The following is a 26,011-nucleotide window of genomic DNA, read 5'->3' on the forward strand; positions in this document are numbered from 1 at the left end:
AATGGTGGGTTTTAATACTATGGTATGAGAGAAAATGTCACCTCAGAAAAGGCAGCTTTTCTATATTTAAATATTTTTTGAGAAGAAACTGATTATCACTGACAGCCATTAAAGATTTTAATCAAGACTGAGCATCTTAGTTAAAACAAATGGTTAGGGTTGAATTTACTACTATAAAGGTAGTCTTCTTATAAGACTGCTTTTTTTTTTTTTTTCCCCTTTTTTCTTTCTCTGAGGAGTTTCCCAACCAGGGGCTGAACCTGGACCATAAGCAGTAAAAGTGCTGAGTCCTAACCAGCAGACCACCAGGGAGCTCCTTTGATTTACTCTTTTTACGTTTATAACATCTTGGCATCTTTATAAAAGTGAGAAGAGTTAAGAAAGTTCTTCACTAATTATTAGAAAGGTTCCAGTCAAAACACTCGAACATCAAAAATGTGTACAAAACCTCACAAAAATCAGGTACTCAGGAAAAATTAGCAACATTGAGAATCTACGATGATACATTCTCAAAAAAAAATAAATTATCATCAAATATTGGCTTTCCAATAAAAGGAACCCATTCTAAAGACTTTTTAAAAAGCTTTTAAATTATTCGATTGTATTAGATAATGAAAAATAAACTCACCAAGGAACAGATATCCAGCCACCAGCCACAAATGAGAGGGAAAACTCCAATTTCTACCACCACTAACAAAGAGACCTTAAGTAAAAATAAAGGTCATCAATATCACCTAAATGGGGAGAAAGCATTTCCAGTCTCAATTTATAAAAAGGAATTAATTACCTTCACAACAATATAGCAGACTCCCAGCAAGCGACGAGACCTATGAAATTTAACAAGAGTTGCCAACCCCTACAGCATGTCGTCAAGGAAAAACTGAACATTTAAGAAAAGATACAGATAAACAGCAAGGTCCTACTGTAGAGCACAGAGAAACATTTAATATCCTATGATAAATCATAATGGAAAAGAATTATTTTCAAAAATAATGCATATATACGTATAACTGAATCACTTTGCTGTAAAACACATGTAAATCAACTATACTCCAACCAAAAAAAAAAATTTTTATTTAAAAATGATAAAGACACAATGAAACAGGTAACTAGGCAACACTCAGCACTATCTGACAGACAGAATTAATTTATCTCATATTTTTTCTGCTCTCATCCTCACTACAAATACCCACAATTTCTACTAAAAAGGACTAGTGGAGAAAAATAGTTTTCATTAATAAGAACAACTCTTGGATTAATAATAATAACATCACTGAACACCAACCTGGTTCATTAAAGGATACATGACAAATTATCAATGTTATTGCTAAAAGTATATACCCAACTATGGTTGTGATTAGGCCTTCAAAATGAGATGCTTGGACCTAGACAAAAGAAAATAAATAAAATATTAATTTTACTACATGGCCTATATCCGTTAAAAAATGTTTATTAAACAATCCAAGTTCACTATATAATTCCCTATAACTAGCAAACGTCCATAAAATCCCCTCTGGATGACAACTCAGCAAACTGGATTCTTCCACTGACTGAGATTTACTACAAAAAGATGAGGAGAAATTAAAGAGTAACACTTTGCTCAAGCAGACAAAATCAGAGTACAGTGAATTAAATTTTACAAAAATAAGAAGAAGCTGTAACAGTCTGCACTCTAGTCCACGCTGAAGTGGACCTGCTAAAGGCTGAGTGCTGAAAGCAGCAGCACACGGCCTGGGCTATTCACCGGCCATGTGCAACCAAGCCACTTTCTCTCCTACCGCCACGGTTCCAGGTTTCTTTGCTCTCTAAATCTGTTTCATTCTCAGCTTACAAAGAGCAAGAGCTTGGATCCTGACAAACACTGCTCACCTTTTGGTTCCTGAGTTTCACACAGCAAGTGCTATTAAAATATATCAAAGTATTTATCTGACTTTTCAAGTTCTCGCATTCATCTAGTGAGAATCTGGAGAGGTGTATTTAAATACCAAAACATGTCTCTTTGCCATTTCGGAAACTTCAGAATGTGATCTCTCAGGATTCACACACACAAATGGACCAGAATGTTCCAACTATGCTAGCTGTCCTTAAAGAACTAACTCTTTCTGGGGACCCCCCTGCCGAAAACAGTAGTTGTGCATCCCAATATTTATCTACCTCTGGAAAATAACCATAAATGTCAAAATTAGAGCAAACTATTTAGAAGATAATACAGTTCGTCATTCTGACACATATCAACATTTTAAAAAACTGATTAATATCTCGTTACCTTTCTAAATTCACTATGAGGCAACTCAGGAAAAGGGAGAGAGCAGAGCTCACAAGCCAGTGGTCAGGTGAAAGGTCAGTCTGTAAGAAAGCTTCCCCACGGTGTGTCTCCCACCTGCCCCACAGGGAGGAAGACTATGCCTCACGAGGTTCAGAGAACACCTTCCACACCTCCCAGCATTTCTATGTCTTGAGCCGCTTCTGGCTCAAGATGTGAACAAGGTGGTGCTGGATAACTACTCCTTCATGTAAGGCAGACAGGAATGAAGTAACTCTTTACAATATTATTACTTACTCAACAGACATTAAATTTGGGGTTTAATTACTGAAATTAAGTTTGTAAAAGTATCATACTCACGTGTTCTTCAAATCCCAAACCAACAAGGGAAAAGTGACCGATGTGGTAAGGGCAAAATGCTAAAAGGGGGGAAAAACTCAATGAAAACTTCAAAATCAAAACAATGAACACTCCTAGTACCAACCCCACTAAAAGGAACAAAGGCTTCTTAGAGAAATGAAAGATCCCAGAACCAAAAATGTACTGCCTGTGGTATTCTCTAGAACCAGAGAACAAAAAAGTTATCAAGCTCTAATAAGCTCATGTTGAAAGGACACAAGATCCATTGTGAAAAGGGTCTCACAGGCCAAAGAGAAGAAGCTATGAGCGTCAAAAAGAACCCTAAAACTAAAGAAAATACAGAATATATACAAATGCATGAGTTCATAATATTCAAAAAAGGGAGTGCCAAAAACCACAAGAGGAAAAAAAGCAACATAACACAAAACATTTTTATCAGCAAGGAAAGCAGTTTGTGCTAATAATTAAAGGGAAAGAACTGCACATCCGACCTGGTGCTTCAGATTAACTAAATGGTTCCAACTGGTAAGAACAAGCTTTTCTTCATAGGAAAACCAGCCAATGAATGTTTAAAATTTGAAAATTACCATTTTGCAATGCCTAATAAAAATCAATTAATCCAGGCAAATATCAATGGCTAATAAAATTACTAGGTAAAAAGTTGATGGAACACTAGATATTTGCATGATACTAAAATACCACCTCCCACAGATTACTCTCTGGTGGTTAAAGGGAAACATGAAACCTAATAATAATGGCTTCAAGATACCATGACCTGAACCAAAGACAAAGGTGGAGAACCGAACATCAGGTACCTCCTGACATGTATTATCAGGCAACGTATGACTAGTGAAGGTTTTGTCCTACAAGTATTGACCCTGAATGAAATCGGGTCTTAGATCTAACTTCCAGTTTAGAGGAAATACAGAGACAAAGGAGCAAGGTAGCAGACGTCATCAAGAAGCAATTAGAAAGGGGCAGATGGTGAGGCACTAAGAGGATTCTAAGGTCAGTCTGCAGCCTGCAGTCTCTCTCTGGGAGACCCGAAACACGGTCTAACCAATGACCCAAGTCTATCAGACTCCACCTTGAAGAACTGCTGGAGGAACCTTAGTTACTTGACTCAGTTTCACTATCTTCCCCCAAAGCAGAAAAACCTGTGAGCTACCTCTGAATTCTGCCTTTCTTTCTCTCATGACTCCCAACTGGAGGAACTCTCAGTGCTGTCACACAAACCTCACAGGTACAGCTGTGAAGTGTTTGGAAGTCATGGCATTACTAGAATCTGGTTCTGAGGGGAGTGACACTCGGGCTAAGTTCACTGTCTTTCCTCAAACCCATATCTCGCTCTGCGACAGCTCCCAAGCCAAGGTCTCTGGTAAGGTCTTGGTCAGGACTTTTTATCAGATTAAAAACAAGACCTTCTGCCACAGGAAAGAACACAGAGATAACCAGCACAAAATTAATTTCAAAAGTGGGACACTGTGTATTCTCAAGTCAGTCTGAAACCAGCTGCTACAAGAAGAGACACAGAAATGCCCAACAGAAGTAGAGCTGGCAGTAACAGCAGTCAGTGCTGCTCAGGAAAGAAAATATCTGTATACCTAGGGCCTTCCTATGCCAGATGACTATCTAAAACTCCTTTCATATACTCCATATAAATTCCATTCAAATATTCCATTCTTATATCTCATATAAGGTTAAAACAAAACAAAACCTGTAACAAGGTCCAAGAAAACTAAACTTCTATCATAATATCATAAATAAAAGCAAAACACCACTTACCAAAAACGAGAATGAACAATGTGTTTAAAGACACCACCCAAAAGACATGTTCCTAAAGAAAAAAAAGATTAATAAAACATATTCATCTCCTATTGGATTTACATTTAATTCACTTACTTAAGAAGATTGAAATTTTTACTATAATCTTGAGATTTCATTCAGAAATTATATGCAACTTTTCATTTTTCATTAGATAGCTCATGTGTGTGTGCTAAGTTGCTCAGTTCTGCCCAACTCTTTGCGACCCTATGGACTATAGCCCGCCAGGCTCCTCTGTCCATGGATTTTCCAGGCAAGAAAACTGGAGTGGCTTGCCATGCACTCCTCCAGGGGATCTTCCCGACATGGGGCTCGAACATGCAACTCTTACATATCATGCATTATCAGGTGGGTTCTTTACCCCTAGCACCACCTGGAAATCCCCAGGTAGCTCCTAAAACTAAACCTAAAGAACTCGAAGTTCTTCATGTCACATATTAAAAAAATCAAATTAATCCATAAACACTTCCTCTTCAGAAATTAATAATATACCATGAACTGTATAGATTCTCATAAACACCAGATTTCACTTGTATCACAACACTAAAATATCCAAATAAAGAAAAATTTGAAAACCACGTTATTTCTGAACATATTAATGTAAACTGCACAGCACTTCTTTCAGTGTTCAGTGTGTTTTTATGCCTTCTTTAAGGTCTCTCATCTATGAGAAACTAAACGCAATAAAGGACAAAAGGTGGCTCAGTGAAAAAGACTCCGCCTGCCAATGCAGGAGACATGGGTTCGATTCGTGAGTCAGGAAGATTCCCTGGAAAAGGAAATGGCAACCCACTCTAGCATTCTTGCCTGGAAAATCCCATGGACAGAGGAGCCTGGCGGGCTACAGCACATTGGGTCACAAAAGAGTCAAACACGACTGAGCGACTAAACAATAGCAAGCTTCTATACTGACTGTATAGAATCATAATCCCTTATGATTATACAGTGGAAGTGAGAAATAGATTTAAGGGCCTAGATCTGATAGATAGAGTGCCTGGTGAACTATGGACAGATGTTCATGACACTGTACAGGAGACAGGGATCAAGACCATCCCCATGGAAAAGAAATGCAAAAAAGCAAAATGGCTGTCTGGGGAGGCCTTACAAATAGCTGTGAAAAGACGAGAAGCAAAAAGCAAAGAAGAAAAGGAAAGATATAAACATCTGAATGCAGAGTTGCAAAGAATAGCAAGGAGAGATAAGAAAGCCTTCCTCAGTGATCACTGCAAAGAAACAGAGGAAAACAATATAATGGGAAAGACTAGGGATCTCTTCAAGAAAATCAGAGATACCAAGGGAATATTTCATGCAAAGATGGGCTCAATAAAGGACAGAAGTGGTATAGCTCTGAGAGAAGCAGAAGATATTAAGAAAAGGTAGCAAGAATACACAGAAGAACTGTACAAAAAAGACCTTCACGACCCAGTTAATCATGATGGTATGATCACTCACCTAAACCAGACATCCTGGAATGTGAAGTCAAGTGGGCTTTAGGAAGCATCACTACAAACAAAGCTAGTGGAGGTGATGGAATCACAGTTGAGCTATTTCAAATCCTAAAAGATGATGCTGTGAAAGTGCTGCACTCAACGTGTCAGCAAATTTGGAAAACTCAGCAGTGGCTACAGGACTGGAAAAGGTCAGTTTTCATTCCAGTCCCAAAGAAAGGCAATGCCAAAGAATGCTCAAACTACTGCACAATTGCACTCATTTCACACGCTAGTAAAGTAATGCTCAAAATTCTCCAAGCCAGGCTTCAGCAATACATGAACCATGAACTTCCGGATGTTCAAGCTGGTTTTAGAAAAGGCAGAGGAACCAGAGATCAAATTGCCAACATCCGCTGGATCATCAAAAAAGCAAGAGAGTTCCAAAAAACATCTATTTCTGCTTTATTGACTATGCCAAAGCCTTTGACTGTGTGGATCACAATAAACTGGAAAATTCTTCAAGAGATGGGAATACAAGACCACCTGACCTGCCTCTTGAGAAACCTGTATACAGGTCAGGAAGCAACAGAACTGGATATGGAACAAGAGACTGGTTCCAAATAGGAAAAGGAGTACGTCAACGCTGTATATTGTCACCCTACTTATTTAACTTATATGCAGAGTATGTCATGAGAAACGCTGGGCTGGATGAAGAACAAGCTGGAATCAAGATTGCCACGACAAATATCAATAACCTCAGATATGCAGATGACACCACCCTTATGGCAGTAAGTAAAGAAGAACTAAAAGAGCCTGTTGATGAAAGTGAAAAGTGGAGAGTGAAAAAGTTGGCTTAAAGCTCAACATTCAAAAAACTAAGATCATGGCATCTGGTCCCATCACTTCACAGCAAACAGATGGGGAAACAATGGAAACAGTGGCTGACTTTATTTTGGGGGGCTCCAAAATCACTGCAGATGGTGACTGCAGCCATGAAATTAAAAGACGCTTACTCCTTGGAAGGAAAGTTATGATCAACCTAGACAGCATATTAAAAAGCAGAGACATTACTTTGCCAACAAAGGTCCGTCTAGTCAAGGCTATGGTTTTTCCAATAGTCATGTATGGACGTGAGAGTTGGACTATAAAGAAAGCTGAGCGCCTAAGAATTGATGCTTTTGAACTGTGGTGTTGGAGAAGACTCTTGAGAGTCCCTTGGACTGCAAAGAGATCCAACCAGTCCATCCTAAAGGAGATCAGTCCTGGGTGTTCACTGGAAGGACTGATGTTGAAGCTGAAACTCCAATACTTTGGCCACCTGATGCAAAGAGCTGACTCATTGGAAAAGACCCTGATGCTGGGAAAGATTGAGGGCAGGAGGAGAAGGGGATGACAGAGGATGAGATGGTTGGATGGCATCACCGACTCAATGGACATTAGTTTGAGTAGGCTCCTGGAGCTGGTGATGGACAGGGAGTCCTGGTGTGCTGCAGTTCATGAGGTCGCAAAGAGACTGACACGACTGAGCGACTGAACTGAACTGATACTGACTGTGATCTAACCTTGAATAGGAGCTCACGAATATAACCTTCTTACTAATCTGAGAATTATTATCAGATAGAGTTCCTCAAATCCTCAAGCTATGAGCTCAATTCCTATTCTGGCTCCATCCAGAGGCAGTTTGAGGAGGGCCAATACTGTGAACGGCAGAGGGAAATTATTTGGGTCCATGACATTGCTGGGCCCCTGGATCAAGCACACCTGAAGCCCATCCTTCCTCTGGACTTCCTCTCATGTTAACAGTTTCAGTCAGTTGGAGTTTGGCTACCTGCAGCCAAAATCATCTTGATAACCAAAGCTATTCAAAAATCCCAAAGGGCGAGTTCTGTGACTTTATATCACAGAACCTGGAAAAAACATCATTTCACCTTAAAGAACAAGTTCTTCGAAGAACTGCTCTTTACCTTAGACTAGTACTCTTTATCGTTAAGGTAAACACAGGTGAGGCTCTGCAAACAGGGCTTTCTCTGTGAACATCTCAAAGCTGCTGTTTTCACCAATTCAGGCATTAAAACACAGCAAGCTGGGACTTTAAAAGAAGGCCAAGTTTTCTGAATTACCATCAACTTTGTATTTCATTTTCTTTTCTAAAATTCAAATATTTTTAATAATTTCCTTTTAAAATAGCATTATGTTTATGCTTTGCCAATATTTTCAATACACAAAAAAGACTTTCTTCAATACACCAAGTAATCAAAAATCAAATGGCATTTTGACCTTAGTATAAAAAGCAACCATATACTGTAATACTGTAAATTTGAGATCACTGAATCACTAAGACAAATAAAGTTACAATTCTATTATTAAAAAAGATTAGCTTTACTTACGAGAAAAACTAGTGATCCATCGAGTCCTAGCATCTAAAATAAATAATAAGCATTAAATCAAGATTCAACAGGATTTTTATCTATTTATGAAAATAAATTTTATTAAAAATAAATTTTATTTATGAAAAAAGCTCATTTTCCTTTCAATATCTTTAAACATAATATTTACCCACTACTTTCCAAAAGAGCCTATCATTTTCAGAGACTGAAAAACATATCGTAGGAGTTTTATATTTTGTTTATCCTTTTAATCCAAATTATATAAAGTTAAAAAAAATTCCATCTTGGATTTTTATTCTTACATTAGATATGGAGCCAGTCAAGATTTCAAGATACACTATACTGTTTTGTTAACTGAAATATCAGAATAATACTTATATTTAAATTGTTACTTCATTTTAAAAAGTGCACAATTTCAAGTTATAAATTTCATAAGTGAAACAAGGTTTGTACCAAAAGATAGAAAAGGCATTAACATATCTTTATCATAGTATTTGTAGTATTTTCATCACAATGTATCACTTAATTTCCTCTAGAAACTGAAGTTCTGGTAATTATTTTCATCAAATATAACTGCAAAATCAGTGTATCCATCTAAATACGGCCAACGTTAAGACATACATTAGAATTAAAACACTAGGACACTTAATAGATAGAACTCTTACTCGTTCCCACGTAAGCTCTTCTGCAGCTCGGTCCCATTCTAAAGCATTCCAGTTCATGTCATCTGGAAATATAATTTAAATATTACTTCTGGAATGTGAGTTTAATAAATAATAAGACATTTTCTTTTAAGTTGTGTTTAACAGTGTTTTATAACTGTTGTTAAACACAACAGTTAAAATAGGCTAAACCAAAGTTAAAATTTTTCCATACTGAGTATTTGCTAGTTAGGCAATTTTTTAAAAACATAAACAAACACAATGCACAAAATAAATTAGATGATTCCAGACTGTGACATAAGTGCTAAAAAGGACATAAATAGGATTATGTGAAATAGAGGAATTCAGCAGCTCTGCATCAAGAATGAACCTGGTGGATTTGAGAAAAGTGAAGAACCCAGGCAACTAGAACTCTCTGGGTGAGGAAGAGGGTGGTAGAGGATGTTTACGAAAGACAGACAGGGATCGTATCATACTGATACAAAAGGAAAGTGAAGCCTGGATTTTATTTTGTTCTTTAGTGTAATGGGGAAATCACTGACAGATTTTAAGGGCAAGAGATCAGTATAAACACTGTGTGGAACAGGAAGGGAAGAAGGTCCAGGCAGGACCCACTGCATGAAACAGACGGAAACCAGGGTTGTCACTGGGGCACTGCAGCTGTACTCGCAGAGCCTCTGAACATACACCCACCTCTCCCTTCAAAGGCCCCTTGCTCCCACTATACACCTGGCTTCCTCTCATCCTTCAAGCCACAGCTCAGGTTATCACTTACTCTGAGCTACCCAGGGAATTATTTCAAACAGGTCTCTCCTCAGGAGCACCCCCAGAGTAAGCTGCACACTTATCACACTGTGTAATAACAGACTCGCTCACTTGGGTATTTCTGCTTCATAACTAGACCAGAAATTCCAGGAAGGCAAGGACCTAGTGTCTGCATGCCTGTGCAGAGGAAACACTCAGCAATGGTAAGTGGACCCAGAGACAGTGCAGCACTTGACAGGAAACCTCTGGGGCCAGAGAAAGAAAAGAACATGGTGACCTACTGGCAGCTGACTGGTGGGCTGGTCTCAGACATTCTTTTACATTCTAGAGTTTTTACATACTGCCAGAAAATGAGTGTCTCTGGGTGATGTCTGGCCTGCGGAATACACTTCAAGAATTCTTTAATAAGAGAAGTTGCACTGACTCAATAAAGATGGCAAAGGAATAAGATAAAATGGTAGTAAATTCCTTTTTAAAAAATATAGTATTTTTTAAAAATTTCTTTTTAAAAAATATAGTATCTACTCCAACTTCCTATCCATCCTATAAAAAGTCCTGTGTGAGGAATTTTAAAACACAAAACATGCCCTGCTTCATAGCTAAAACGAATGTCATGCTTATGAATGCCCATAAATACAAGTCTGCTAAAATAAAGTAAAATCAGGTTACAAACAGAACTTCAAACCCATGAAGTTTTGAAGACTGCAGCCCTCCCCGGGGAGCTGGGAACGGACTCATGGTCGTGGAGGAAGGGTGGGGACAAGCCGCAGCCATTACCCTGCGCCCCGTTGTTGGCGTCAGCGGCATCCTCCCCGCCCGCGTCGTCTTCCTCCTCGTTCTCCTCCTCCTCCTCCTCCGCCTGCTCATCCTGGGCATCAGGGTTTTCCCCCACCACTGCGTTCTCTGCTGGGGGGTTAGCAGGCTGCTCGGGGGCAACATTTTCAGCACCATTTCCTCCAGCTGGAGCCTAAAATGACAGAACAGACCAGAAATTTGGCTAACTTGTCTCAGTTTTGCTGTATTTCCAAATTGTATTCTCCTTTCTAAAAAAACAAAACTAGCAAACAGACAAAAACTCTACTAAAATTCCAAAAAATCAGCTCTCAAGGGCATCTCTTCTAAATGTATCTGAATTTGTACCAACTTGGTAATATAAGAACACAACTCACTTAACAGTATACACGTTCATTCAGTATAATTTAGAGATTAACATTTCACAAAGCATTATAGAAAATACATGAACAAATCTGGCTATTTTGAATACATCATTTCATAATCCTTCTTTATAAGGCAATCTCTTGTTTTTACTGATCACTTCAGGGATGAAAATGTATTTATGCACTCTACTTGTTTACACACATACTGATATATAACTTAATTCTCAGTCATCAGTTAACACCTGAGGAAAGATTTCTCATGTCTGCACTGCAGGTTAAGCCTGTCCACAGGAACGTCATCAGTTCCCACACACTCATTTCTCTGCCTCTTCCTGAATTCTGCAACCCACCAAATGCAAAGACCCAGTTGCAGTTAATTAAAACACTGAACTCCTATAAAGGTAACAAAGACTCTAATAAGAGAATATGAGATACAATGATGAAGTACTAACACTAGATTAAGAAAAGCATACTTGCTTTATAGTCCCATTTTTTCACATGTGTAGTTTTCAAAGAAGCTGTACCCTTAAATCTGTAGAGAAAAGGGTATGGCGGAATTTGATGAAATCAATCCTAACACTAGAAAAAGCGAAGGTACTTAAATGAAAAACTGTCGTTAACTATTTATAGAGTTAATTTTATAGTCAATTTTTTCATAATAAAAATTTTACAAGGTGCAAATTGTTTTTTTATGTGTCAGTTCTTTTTTTTCTATATCTTTAGCCCTGTAGTTTCTCAGTAAACAAGATACTAAAAATCATTTATCATACCGTCCTCTTCGTAATGCCTCAAGCAAACGCTCTTCATCTTGCATGCCATCTCTCATTAAGAAAAAGAAAAACTGTACAAGACTGTTATCAACAGTATTCCTTTTTTTCTACTTTTGGTAATGTTTCTACCAAGACAAAGGTTGAGTTGTTTTACACATGAAGACACTAATGAACAAAGAGGGCAAGGGGCCTCCTTAATGTTAAGGAGCACGTCAAAAGGACATGAAGGAGATTTGGATATTAAGTTCCAGGCAGCTGTTAGCCCAGGTGAAGGGAATGAAGGCGCACTCGGTACACAACCTAATACTGCCCCCATCTCACCAGGAAACTAACAGGCAAAGTCACAGCCACGTGCTTCTGATTTTTCACTTCTCCCTTAAACTTCTCCCAAACCTTGTCATTGTCCTGCTTCGCAATGAGGGACACGGGAGTCAAGCGTTTGGATCCTGGAGGGGGACAATAATTCGTAGTCCCACCCAGATCAAAGGAATTCGGGGACGGAAGGGTTTACCTCATTTTGGTGATGCCCAGCAGCATTGAAGGGCGGAGCGGCATGCTCCAGCCAGATTGGGGCTCCCCCGTGGACGATCTGCTCTCGCAGCCACACCAGGCTGATGAACGCGCACAGTGTGCACGTCACCACAAAACAACCCTGCAAACAATCCGCCAACAAGTTGTCCCTGTTTAAAAAAAAAGAGGTATATAGAATTACTCCAAAGAACACTTCAAGTTAAGAAACCAAGGTAACATTCACTTTATACAAAAATCTAGAAAGAACAGCCAGAAAAGTGGTAACTTTTTGGTGAAAATCAGTCTCTCAAAAAGAGTTATTTCTGAGGATGGTGGCACTTTATCTATAAGAGGGTCAAATATTTGTATTTATGTATTTGTATTGTATGTGTTTATATTACAGAAGGCAAAGAATAACATCAGAACTACATAAACCAGCTATCCAGCCTCTTTGAGGATGACTGAGAAAAATGAAGGCAGCAAGCAAAAAATAAGAGTAGCCAAATACTGGACAAAGGTCAAGTATTAAATGCATGAATTTACTAAAGATAAATGACTCTGCCCAACACTTACTAAGAATTTTCTTATCCTTATTTTACACACAAGTTTAACCAACTTGGTTGGCTCATACTTAAACCCATGAGAATGAACAGAATCAGCAAATCAAAAAGAAGAGCCTCTAGTAAGGTCCAAAGACACTACAGGAAGGTTGAGAGACGCACAGGTCACAACACGTGAGGCAAGAAGCCTGTGGGAAGCTTTATGAACGCCTCATTCAGAAGGCAGACTGAATTTTGACGCTAACTACAAATACACTAAAGTATGTTAGCTCCTCAACAAATTCTGACAGATCATGGGCAATCCACAGGACAATACACAGAGTATTACACTGCTGAACACTTCTTTGTTCTTTTCCTCTCTGAAGGAGCATATCCTTCCCTGGTCTATGTCTGATTTTAAAATAATTCAAAGGTAACTCAACAATTTTGGGAGCTTTTGGAAAATTCACTACCATAATAAAATGACATTTTTCCCTTCATAGAGACTTAAGGAAGGGTCAATTTGGGAGACCTCAGCCTTTAAGCTGCAAACTGAATAATGTGGTCCTCAGATACTATCTGGAATATATCTTAATAGAAAGAGGAATGATAATCACCCCTCTGGTAAGGAACCCTCCAGACCATTAAAATTTTGATAGGTGGGGACCCCTCTTGACTCCTGTCTTGTCACCAGTAGTAAGAACAGCAACCGATCACCGCAGACTTGAAACAGTGACAGACTCCTGGTAGAATCCTCTGCTTTTTCCTCACACCTTAACTCTGGGCTGGTTTGGGAACCATCTGGACCATAAATGAGAATTCCTGAGTTCCAAAGCCTAGAAGAGAGCTTTCAAGATTCCATCCTCACCCTTTTAGAAGGCTGCCCTGAGATCACCATGTAAGGAAGCCCCACTAGCCTTCTGGAAGAGAGGTCATATGCAAGAACCAAAGTACCTCATCTTAGACCATCCCACCTCAGTGACACACAGGCATAACTGAGGCAAGTCCAACAGGTAAACTGATCAGCTGAGCCCAATCCAAACTGTTAACCCCTGGAATTACGAGTGAATTAAAACGCTTGTTGTTTTAAGGCACCAAGTTTTGGAGACAGCACGTTTTGTAGTAATAGTTAACTGACAGACTGTGCCTTGAGATGTTGAAGACCTGGGCTATGGAATATGTAGCGCCTGCTAAGGTACTAAGAAATTTTAAGTAAACTTTCAGAAAATATAGAGAAAATGAAACATTACTCAGAAAAAATAAGTGATTTAACTATAAGTGCTTTCAGAAAAACTGGTTCAATTCTTCACATTCTAAAAGGCAGCATGAGATTATAAAATCTACCCACGCTTACAATTTCTTTCAACGATCCCCACCAAGCCTCCAGTATTCTTCCGGTGGCAGTGAGGAAGCTCATGAAGGCAATTCAGGCGTGGCCCTAACCCACCAGGCTGGCGTGAAAAGGGGAGCCTGCCAACGTAAAGCAAGCAGCAGCTCTGCGTTTTGCTGGTAACTGTGCTACTGAGTAACAGTGCTCAAAATTCACACACGGTTTTCACATATATTTGTGAATTTAATCTCTAAACGTGCCTCAGGGAGTGGGGTTCAGCCCACTTTGAAGAGTGGGCTGTTCAAAGATTAAATTCACAAATACACATAAAAACTTAGTATGAATTTTGTCTGATGAAAAAACAAGGGTTCAGACCGTCCAATGATTTGCCCAAGGTCACCAAAAAGTTGCAACTTTATTCCGGTGCCAGGGTTCCTTCCGTTACAACCTCAGTGCACAACCTAAATGACCACACCAGCCAAACAATCAGATGTTTAAGGGTCCCACCAACAAACAGTAAAGGCGGTAGGCAAGTAGAATACTGCCCTGAGACCAAAACACTAAAACTTCTGACATGGTGGTTTCCATAGGCACCTGGTTTTTCACAAAGCCAAAGCCTCCCAATTTAAGCTTTGGCAAATATTAACATATTTTGCCACTCAAAACAGAAACCATAAAAGAAGGAATACAGCCCACTTTACTGGAACAGCACACAAGGGACCTCAAGTCATCTTTTCTAAATAATCAGGATACTGACTGGCTGCTACACTGTTCTCTCAAAAGATACAATGATAAATACAACTCAGGCTCAAACTAAATGGAACAGGACCACCCTGTTTGAAACAGTTATTTTATTATTTCATAGATGTTAAAATGTAACTTTCATCACTTTTAACTTTTTTCTGACCTCCCTTGATATTTTTAACATGAGCTTTTTTTCAGTATACAATTTCTAAAGGAAAGCCAGAGGTGAGTTATGTCATAAACACAGAGACATAATGAATGACACTTCAGCCATTTAAGATTGATTTTCCTTGCCTCCATACTACAATTGTGTTCTAGATGGCTGAGATAAAAACCTGATGTCCAGATATAGGAATGCTGTCGTATTTATTTCCACTGAATCACTTCACAGGTTAGTATTTTCATACAAAGGGTAATATTATTACACTATTTCTAAATTCTCAAGTGTGTCAAATCACTGCTTCTCCTTTTTATCATGGCCACAGCCATTAGTGCCCTATTTCCAAGATTCCTATCTACTTATGAACATTACTTCAGAAGCTGTTCTAATGTGAATAAAACCCAAAACCTTTTTTCTGTTTCCTATACTGTCAAAGACACAGAAATAAATAACTTAACTGTTTTATCCAAAAAGGTAAAACCAGCAGGTAAAACCACCAGTAGGAAAACCAAGCTGCTGACACATCTAATGTTTCTACGTATTTTCAACCATAATTCAAAATAACGATGCAGAGACTTGATTTCTTGTTTATCAGAAATGAAACATGCTCTCCTGCACTCTTCTATTGTCATTTGGCTTGTTTTCATAATATAATCTGAATGCCTCTATTCTAAAAAACAGTCTTATATTGTTCTTTGCCTTTACTTAGGGATCAGAAACCTAAGGTCAGTTGGGTACAAAAGAAGATTTAGCAGAGGTCCAATCTTTTGCAAGCTTAATATTCTAATGATCTTGATACAGTTAATCATTCACAGCATTTCTAATTCTAACATCAATAATAAAAATATAAGTCACATGTCTTTCCCAAGAAACTGCAATTATAATGCTTCATGTCAAATTAAAATACAATAAAGCTACAGTCAACAAGTTTTTAGAGTCCATAACCTAACAATCAAAAAAACATTTTAAAAAGATATCTGGCTTCAAACATCTGTGTTGTTAAAAACACGTTTAAAGGAACTCTCAGCATCTACGTGTAACAACAGATTTTCTCGCACTATGTGACAGCTTACTTAACTAGCTTTCCCACTATTACCAAATACTCCTTTAAGACGGTATGTTTTAAAACATCATTCTCATTTATCAATTGCTTCCCCTGTAGCTGTTAGAATAGGTAAGAGGAATAGAAGGACTTTTCAAATCACAACAAATCCAAGCATGTGGAAGAAAAGATGAGCACCGTTCCCACTGCGCGGCCTTCCACCGCCATGAGGTTCAATACTCACGTGGACAGCATGTCCAGCGGCAGCGTCAGGAGGGAGCTCACAGAGCCAGTAAACAAGCACTTGTAGATGCGGCCTGCCAAGAAAGGGCACAACAGCACAGTCACAGCTCTCATCACAACTCAGTCATTCAGTTAAACAGAGGGAAAGTGTGAATGCCACTGAAATAAACAGTCTTTGCAAGTTTGAATCTCAAAATACTAAACTAAAAAAAAAAAAAAAAAGATCAAGCATTAAAAATAGAGATAGTAAAGAGTAAGTATTACACAATAATGTTTAAAGTTTAGATTCTCTCTAGATTTACTTACTTGTGTTTACTGAATGAGCTTAGATGTTTGGAAAAAAGAGGGGGAGGAATCCAGAAAAGATCTCCAAAATTATAATACAGAGAATTTTTTTTTAACCTAGAATTTCAAAATTCATTGAATCTGCTCATGAAAATGAAGTTTTGGGGGTACACGCTTTTTGAAATTAAAAGGACTTTTCAGTAGAGTACATGCTTCAATGCTATGAATAGCAAACTAACAACCAATTTTTTAAAAACACAAATTCAAGGGTCTTCTAACTAAAGGACAAAATCTTCAATCTGGCCATGAAGGGAAAATATGAAGTAAAGGTCAATATACAGCCATTCCCTATCCTCTTACCAGAACATGCAGGAATAGATTTGGAAATGGGGCCCAAAAGTTGAGGTTTTCTTTCAAACCAGTACTTGTGTGTTAGTTTAAGCATCCTCTATAGCCTTGTACCAAAAATTTACAGTAACTTCAATGGCTGTTTTCAAATGTCAAGTCAAAATAGAAAGATAGGAACAGATTTTCTGTAATACAAATTGCTTTATCTGTGTATAAAATATTCAAAGCAAGTATGTTTATAGCAAAATAAAACTGACAGAAGGCCAATTGTCTGCAGATAAAATGGATTCATAAATTAAAGGCCTCCTTACTAGTGTGCTTAAAAACAGGGCAGTTCAACACCTTCCTACATGAAGACAGTCATGGGCACATTGCTAACTTAAAGCTGCTGCTGCTGCTAAGTCGTTTCAGTCGTGTCCAACTCTGTGCGACCCCATAGATGGCAGCCCACCAGGCTCCCCCGTCCCTGGGATTCTCCAGGCAAGAACACTGGAGTGGGCTGCCATTTCCTTCTCCAATGCATGAAAGTGAAAAGTGAAAATGAAGTCGCTCAGTCGTGTCCGACTCTTAGTGACCCTATGGACCGCAGCCTACTAGGCTCCTCTGTCCATGGGATTTTCCAGGCAAGAGTACTGGAGTGGGGTGCCAATGCCTTCTCTGGCTAACGTATGACATAGATTTTAATTGTGTGTGAGTGTATGTGTAAACAAGTCAGAACAGAAATCAAGCTTGTTACCTGTTACTTAAATCCTCAAAGTCCTTACTTAATTTTTGATTATTTGATCTATTGATTTCAGAGAAGTGTGTTAGTTTTCCATTATGACTTTGAATGTTTTACATTCTAAGTCCTGTTTGCTGATGCATAAAAATTCTTAAGTTTTCTTTTATTAATATGAAATAAAATGCTTCTCCTCATTTAAAGTGTTTCATCTTGAAGAGTATCTGGCTGGTGAATACTGTTCCTGTGTTTTGTTAGCTAACAAATCTCTCCAACATCAGCCCCGGCTGTTTTGTACTTCTTTCTCGTTGTGGAACAATTTCATATGTACACAGTGATCACAGCTACTGTGATCACTTTTACTCAGCTTTCTCTGTCCTCTCTTCTTGTCTTTCCTGTCCTTTGTTGGACTTCAAATTTTATTCACTGTCTCCTATTCCTACTCCCTAGGATAAAAACTCACCATCTTACTTCTATTCTCCAAGTGATTACCTCTAAGTTTCGTTACTTTTTTATTAAGGTAAAATTCACATAAATCTTAAGTGTATCTGCGTGAATTTTTACATCACTGTATATCCAAGTAACTGCCACCCAGATAAGATTCTCCACATTTCTAGCTCTCCAGAAGGCTCCTTCAAGCCACTTCCCAGTCAGTATCTCCAGCACAAGGTGACCACTATTCTGATCTCTATCACTGCAGATCAGTTTGGCCTATTTTAAAAAGTCAGGTAAATGCAATCATACAATTCATACTCTTTGTGCCTGGCTTCTTTTTCTCAAAGAAGTGAAGTTCATCCATGTTATCCTATGTCACGACAGCCAGCCCTTTTGTCATCACTACGTAGAATATCCTTATAGGGATAAGTGCACAGAATCCATTCTACTGTTACTTGGTTGGTTCCAGTTTTAAACTACTATCTGCAGAGCTGCAGTGATCACACTATTGTATACAAGTCTTTCAGTGGACACAAGGCTGTGTCCTGTGAATATTTCTGTAATCAATATTCCCAGAAATAGAACTGCTGGGTCATAATGTATTGAAAATATTAACCACCGAAAGATAATGCCAAACAGCTTTCCAAGATGGTTATACCATATTTATATTCATTACCACTGATGAATACATGTTTCAGATGATCCACATCCTAATAAAAAGCATTTGGCACTGTTTTTTTCCTTAACTTCAGCCATTCTGCTGATTCTGCAGAGTACCTTTCTTGTACCTTCCCCTGATGACTAATGATACTAAGCATCTTGTCACGTGCTTACTGGCTATTTAATCTTCTTTCCAGAAACACCTGTTCACATCTGCTGTCCACGTTTTAATTGGCTTGTCTGCCTTTCTCTTAGATTTAATAGTTCTTTTATTATATACTCCTTGCAAATATCCTGGATACAAGTCCTTGTTAGATATATGAACTGCAGATACCCCTTCTTACTCTGTAGCTTGCCTTTCTCTCTTAAGCGTATCTAAGCATGAATTAAAAACCTTAACTTTAATTAAGTCAAATTTCTCAATGTTTTCTTCTACAGTTATTCTAACATATTATCTTTTAGAAATTTTTAAAATTTTAATGTTCACAATCAGACTATGATCTATCTAAAATTAACTTGGGTCAGGTGGGAGATGATGGTATGGTTCGTTTTTCTCCATATGCCCCACCAGTTGATGCTATATATTTATTGAAATGACCATCTTTCCTCCCCTGAACAGTGGTGGCACCTCTGCTCTTAATCACCTTTGCTAGTTCAGGACTCTTACTTGGCTAGGCCTATATTTTCTTGTTTTGTCTAAAGCATCTATAATTTCCCCACAAGTAAAACAAACAATCTAAAACGCTCTCATTTCTATCCTCCCCTCACAAGATTCTTTCATGTGAAGATCACCTAGAATTTTAGTTTCAGATCGACACCTAAAAAACTGTAGTGCATGCATGCTCAGTCGTGTCCAACTCTTTGCAACCCCATGGACTGTAGCCACCAGGCTCCTCTGTCCATGGAATTTTCTAGGCAGGAATACTGGAATGGGCAGCCATTTCCTACTCCAATTATTGTAGATTAACAACAATTGTAATTTAGCTGTAAGAAGTACTTGTTTTTCTTTGTAAATTACACCTTTCTCTTTGATTCCTTGCTCTCCTTAGTAAAATATGTCTTCAAACACTATTTCATAAATAATTTGAAGTAGTAAACTTTCCAACTCCTTGCCTCTATTGAAATGTCTATATTTGTCCTTCTATCTGAATAATTTTAGAAGATTTTAGGTTCAAAAATTTTGTCAAATTTTGAAGCTTCAGCTGTCTTCTAACATTCAGCCAGCCTGACTGTCATTACTTTGTAGGATAATCTGAAAGCATAATATCTATACACTACCCTATTCAGCACTGGAAAACTTTAGAATGGGCCTAGCTTTGCCTCTTTCCTTTATCAGACTCAGCTTTCTCTTTTACCTTCTGGAACTAGTTACTAGTCAGATACTGAAACAACAGGATGTGGCCTCCATCTCTCAATTTTTTCCTTCATACTTACAACTTCTTGTCTGAGTCATATCCCAGAGAACTTGCTCAGTCTTCTAGCTTACTAATTCATTCTTCAAGTGAATAGTACCTATTCTGCTATTCTCATAAGATTTTCATAATTCATCAAGCTTATTTAAGAAGATATGAGGATATTAATCACACTTATGTAAAAATCTTGTTTGCATTTAACTCTAAAGAATCCTATCTACATACTCTGGCACATATACTACTGACTCCTCTCCATGTCTTTAAGAACACAAAGAACCTAGAGAGAATCAACTAAGAGTTAGTATACCAATTTCCCAGAAGTACTCCTATATTTGAAAAATACACTTCCCAATTCTCCAGGACCATTGGGGATGTGTTTTTTAGAGGGGGATTACAAAAAAAAAAAAAAATCTCAAAAAAACACATCTTTTGCCATTTTTGAAAGCTCTGATAAACTTCAAAGAGTAAAAGTCAATTTCCTTTCAATTATGCTTTGATTTTGGTTTTTTAATTCTCTCATGAACTTTCATTATTAGCCTCTGTATGCTGTGTTTCCCACATTCATTTAAGAAGCTCACTTGTTAAAAAATGGTTTTTCATTCAGGTAAATAACATGTTCTAAATGAGGCTTTCCTAATACACAACATTATAATATCTAATAAATATCACTGAAAAAAATATTTTATAATATTAAACAGTTGTGTAATATTTAAACAACTCCAGCAGTAGGGAAATGAATACTCACATGCTGTAAGAGGAACAACTCCCAACCATGCAAAGGCCACAAGTGTATAATGAAACCAATATCGTATTGCAGTGCCAATACTTGTAACCAGTCCAGCAAATATGTCCTGGATTGGAAGCCGTGAAGGCATATCTGGGGAATAAACTGTAAGGGGGGAAAAGGAAAAAGTTCAAATTCATGAAGATTCAAAAATAGGTTACTTTGTAGGCATATAGAACTATCTAACTTTTGACCTTTGCATTGCACTTAAGTATTTTGTCCCATATGAAAAATAATTCAAATAGTTACAACATAATACTACATTTACCCAGAAGTCATTTATGAGAGCAAATCACATAAATATAAAAGCCAACAAAATAGGCCTCTGAGCAGGAAAAAAGATTCAAGAGATGTACACATCCCCTCACTCAAGAGCCAGGAACTTTATGCAAGGCTAACTCACACACATTTCAGCATTCAAACAATATAACCAACTAGTTTCCAGAGTTATCAAAGATCACCTAAAGCGGTAGGAGCAAAAGATGAAGCTGACAGAGGTCCTCAAAAAAGAACCCTCCCCCAATACTAGCCTCAGCAGCAGCACTCACAGTGCACAAGAATCTGCAGCAGAGCTACTTCCTACAGGAGCAAACAGCCCAGTGGGGTCCATTAGCCACTCCCCGCTCCCATTTTAGCACAATCAACATTCAAAGGGTAAACTGTTATGATTTTAATCATATATACTCTTTACATAAAAACAAAGTAAAATTAACACTAGTTTACAGAATTTACACCCAGCAGTTCAAGATGCTTAAAACAAACACTAAAGCATAAAAAGCTTTGGGGGAGGGGGCAGAAGAGAAAGAAGAGCAATGTACTAGGATCCCAGAGTGAAAATATGCTTCAAATTCTTGATACCTTGCCAGTATGAACATCTACTTATTTATAAAGTATATAATATTAAGTATAAATCAATAGGCAAAAGACTTATAAATTATAATTGGAATTCTAAAGATCTGCAAAATATTTACCATAGGCTTACAAAACATTGAGCTTAAAAAGTCTTGTTTTTAAAAAGTGAATTAAATATTTGTCATTATTATTGTTATTATTACAACCAACACAATTTTAACTCAAAAGATATCCCAAATTTTAACAGGGATGGGACATTTGACAAATTTAAGGCATCATTAATTACTCACTTTTCTGGGTAAATAATGGTATTATAGCTGTTTTGTTTCTTTTTTTTTAAAGAACCCTTGTCTTGGAGGTACATGCTAAAATATGTACATATGAAATCATAAATAGAATTTCTGTAATAAGAATGGAGATGTGGGAACAAGAGCATAGGGAACCACCAGAGAAGCCCACATGCAATTGAGACAGGCCCCCAGTAAACGGCCTGCAAGGGACTGAATCCTAACAAACACCTGAGCGAGATCAGAACAAGACCTCACCCCACAGCTCCCAAGCCAAGCCTTCAAATGACACTGGGGCTCTAGCTGACAAGACTGACTGCAAGCATATGAGAGATGCTGAGCCAGAGACAGCCAACAAAGGTGGGTCCAGATTCTGGATCCACAGAATCTATGAGACAATAAATGCTTGCTGTTAAAGAGCACAGGGGACTACACATAAGGGCTATGGGTTGAAAATGGATGCAACTGAGTGATGGATACACTTAGGTTCATTATACCTTCATATATGTTTGAACTCATCTAAAATACAAAAGGGAAAGAAAGAAATATCTCACAAATTAAATCACACATGTGTGTGTTAAAAGCTAACATGTAATTTTAAAAAATGCTTTCCAAAATGCTATAGCAATACTTTCTATTACTATCAAAAACAAATTAAATCAAACATAGTTGCTTTAAAACTGTTTAAACACCTTTAGGTAGCCAGTTATAATCTAGAAGTGCAGTGAAAACTTCTGAAGAACTTACTTGGTGTGAAAGCAAACCTGTGCTTGCATAATTCACAGTATTCTTTTCGACTGTGTTTCAGCCACTGAACTAAGCTGCAATTACAAACATATTCATAAGTATAATATTTATGACAAGGAAATTTTGAGGTTTCACTGAAAACTAATATTGCTTTACTAAAGTTTTACATATCACAGAGCTTTTACGATTTTAAATTCGAGTATCTTTAATTTTTTTTTATCACTGATGCCCTCGAAGAGTACAGAATTATAACAAATAAAGATTAAAAAACACGAGTTTCTACTACTAAAAAGCAACTGAGATTAAACTGAACAATTAATTAATGTAAACTGTAATCTCCTCAAAAACACTGAATATAAAAAGAATCTCCAAGCATCAGCATCAGTTCTAACACTGGTTTAATAACACTGTTGCCTGGTGGCCAGGCCTATCACTAATTGGCTGGCTGGGCCACCGAGAAGTTAACCTTTCTATGCTTCAGTTTCCTCATGCGAATGACAGTAATACTCCAACCTCGCAGTTCTGTTGTAAGGATTAAATGAGCTAAAATGTACAGAAGCACTGAGTATTCCCTGACACAAAGCATTTCCTCAATGTAAGCTATAACCATCCTAAGCAAAACCACAAAACCGTAATATTCCCCATGAACATATAAGCTCCCCACAGTAGAAACAAACAAATGGGCAAAAGACAATATACCAAAATGACATGGCTTGGTAACAAGCAATAGGGATAATCTCCAAACATAGTAAAAAATTTTTTTAAATATCTAGTTACAGAAAAAGTCATTGAAACAGTTCCCTTTATTATACAGATGACAAAAGTGAAGCTCAGGCAAAAATTTTCCAAAAGGATGACTCACCATTCTTGATGGATAAACTTAATACTGCCAGTACACACACAAGGATGATAAAGAGGTTTCTCAGGTGTTCCTTCTGACCGACACACTCTACATATGTCTATTAATGAAAAAAGAAGAACTGAATTATTTTGGTTATAATTTATGAAAAATAGACCACCAAAGACTAAAATATTGCTTGTCAAAGTAAGACTCTGTCACTACATAAAACATCATTAACATCATGGAGAACTGAAAAGGGTGATCAAGATGATAATCAAATATATCTGAAACTTAAAATCCCTATTATATAGAAAGGTCAATTGTTTCTTTGTATCAGAGTTCTGTAAATAAATAAAAATTGAAAATGACAGAAACAGTGGTTTTCTTTAAAACTGCATGGTGCTTAGTCGGTCAGTCGTGACACCTCTTTGCAACCCAACAGACTATAACTATCCAGGCTCCTCTGTCCATGGAATTCTCCAGGCAAGAAGACTGGAGTGTGTTGCCACGCCCTTCTCCAGGGGACCTTACTGACTCCAGGATCGAACCCAGGTCTCCTGGCATTGCAGGCGGATTCTTTACCGTCTGAGCCACCAGGGAAGCTCTAAAACTGCACACCCTCATAATTAACAGACTATAGATAGAAATAAGCAAAAATCAATCACATTCTTCTCCTAACACTTTAAAGTCCTAAGTCCAGTCCTAAGTTTAAACTTCACAAAAACGTTACCTCAGGACTTATAGAAACAGCAGTGAGTGGCCCTGGGGACAACCCTCCACTAGAGGGAGACACTGTAACAGACACACACACAATCAGGGTGTGGAGGGGGCACCCCAAGACCACGAAGGCCAGAGAGAAACAGCCAGAGGCCGCCTTAAGCAGAAACTATTGTGGCTCAGCTGGTAAAGAATCCGCCTGCAATGTGGGAGACATGGGTTCGATCCCTGGGTTGGGAAGATCTCCTGGAGAAGGGAAAGGCTACCCACTCCGGTATTTTGGCCTGGAGAATTCCACGGACTGTACAGTCCTGCTAAGTCACTTCAGTCGTGTCGAACTCTGTGCAACCCCATAGACGGGAGCCCACCAGGCTCCCCCGTCCCTGGGATTCTTCAGGCAAGAACACTGGAGTGGGTTGCCATCTCCTTCTCCAATGCATGAAAGTGAAAAGTCAAAGTGAAGTCGCTCAGTCGTGTCCGACCCTCAGCGACCCCATGGACTGCAGCCCACCAGGCTCCTCCGTCCATAGGATTTTCAAGGCAAGAGTACTGGAGTGGGGTGCCATTACCTTCTCCGACTGTACAGTCCAAGGGATCGCAAAGAGTCAGACACAACTGAGTGACTTTCATCTTCATCATGGGAGTGCAGGGATATGGGTCTGCCGCCAGAGGGCAGCAGCTCCTCCTCACACTCCTGCCCCAAGTGGTTCTAACTGCACCGCCGTCAGTCTGCCTGGGGTGGTGGGTGACATGCAGAGGACTGAAAGCGCGCCATCAAGCTCTCTCGTTCATTAATGTGGTCCTTCCGCAGGACCACCTACCAAAACCTGGTAGTGACTTTCATTTAGAACGGCTTCTCAGCGAACCACCAAGGCCAAATACCAACCCCAAGGTGGGAATGTGAAGGGCAATGGGCAGTGTGAACAAGGGGCAGGGACTTGATGTAAACTTCTGATCTACTCTCTTACAGGGAATTCCTCATTAATGAGTTAACAACTGCAACCCAGAGCCTACCTCTAACGGATTTAATAATGAAATCTCCAGCACCCGTCCGACTGGAAGCACACATGCTGAGCAGTGTGGTGCGGTTCTGGCCACTTAAGGGCATCACAGACTTGTGACTGCTCAATCTTGGGCAACTAAACAATATTTGTTGAAGTTAAGGCTATCAAGCGCTTGGGGTAACCTATGGTTAGCACACTAGTCTCCCTGTTATCTACAAACCAGACAAATCACTCCAGGAAGACAGAAAAGCCACTCACCACCACCCAGGAAAAAGCTATCAAAAGTGTCAATCCTGGTTCCCATGGAGTCGAGAGTTATCTGAATTGTATCAAATTAAGCACAGATTGCACCACTGTGCCTTTAAATTTCAGTTCTAGAACCAGACACTGCAGCTACCATCATGGGAAGGACTTTGCTTTCCGGTAAGCTACCCGCACATTACCGGAAATAACGCTGGCAGTCGGCATCGTTTATGGAGAGACAATATGGGATCAGAATCTCTTTGAACCTCCTTTTTACACCTTCATCCTTAATTAATAAAAACATCCATGGCAACAGCTTTCACTCTGGTCCGTTTTGCATCAATCTAAGACTTTGAGCTCTAGCGGTGCAGTAGGAACGTCCCAGCCATTGCGTCTAATCGGCCTCTGCAAAGTTCCAACACAAAACAGAACCACGGTCCCATGCCATGATTTCCAGCGGCAGTGTTCAGGCAGCTCCCACACGTCAGCCCA

The 26,011-nt window shown here is 38.6% G+C and overlaps 1 protein-coding gene across 3 annotated transcripts in view; it reads right to left on the minus strand.

Annotated features, from left to right (window-relative positions):
• The window catches only part of MARCHF6 (membrane associated ring-CH-type finger 6), an 80,482-nt gene that overhangs the window by 30,264 nt on the left and 24,207 nt on the right, over positions 1–26,011 (minus strand). For all 3 annotated transcript variants that reach the window (XM_070774852.1, XM_070774850.1, XM_070774851.1), the window contains exons 2-14: positions 23,577–23,673; positions 22,715–22,788; positions 20,790–20,933; positions 16,188–16,260; positions 12,130–12,298; positions 10,469–10,658; positions 8,930–8,991; positions 8,265–8,297; positions 4,409–4,460; positions 2,624–2,682; positions 1,305–1,385; positions 788–856; positions 629–703 (exon numbers count right to left, since the gene is read on the minus strand). In XM_070774852.1, the coding sequence (XP_070630953.1) occupies positions 629–703; positions 788–856; positions 1,305–1,385; positions 2,624–2,682; positions 4,409–4,460; positions 8,265–8,297; positions 8,930–8,991; positions 10,469–10,658; positions 12,130–12,298; positions 16,188–16,260; positions 20,790–20,933; positions 22,715–22,788; positions 23,577–23,673 (1,178 nt within the window). The remainder of the gene's footprint in view (positions 1–628; positions 704–787; positions 857–1,304; positions 1,386–2,623; positions 2,683–4,408; positions 4,461–8,264; positions 8,298–8,929; positions 8,992–10,468; positions 10,659–12,129; positions 12,299–16,187; positions 16,261–20,789; positions 20,934–22,714; positions 22,789–23,576; positions 23,674–26,011) is intronic.

The sequence above is a fragment of the Bos indicus genome, chromosome 20, assembly GCF_029378745.1.
Source record: "Bos indicus isolate NIAB-ARS_2022 breed Sahiwal x Tharparkar chromosome 20, NIAB-ARS_B.indTharparkar_mat_pri_1.0, whole genome shotgun sequence".
Classification (NCBI taxonomy): Eukaryota; Metazoa; Chordata; class Mammalia; order Artiodactyla; family Bovidae; genus Bos; species Bos indicus.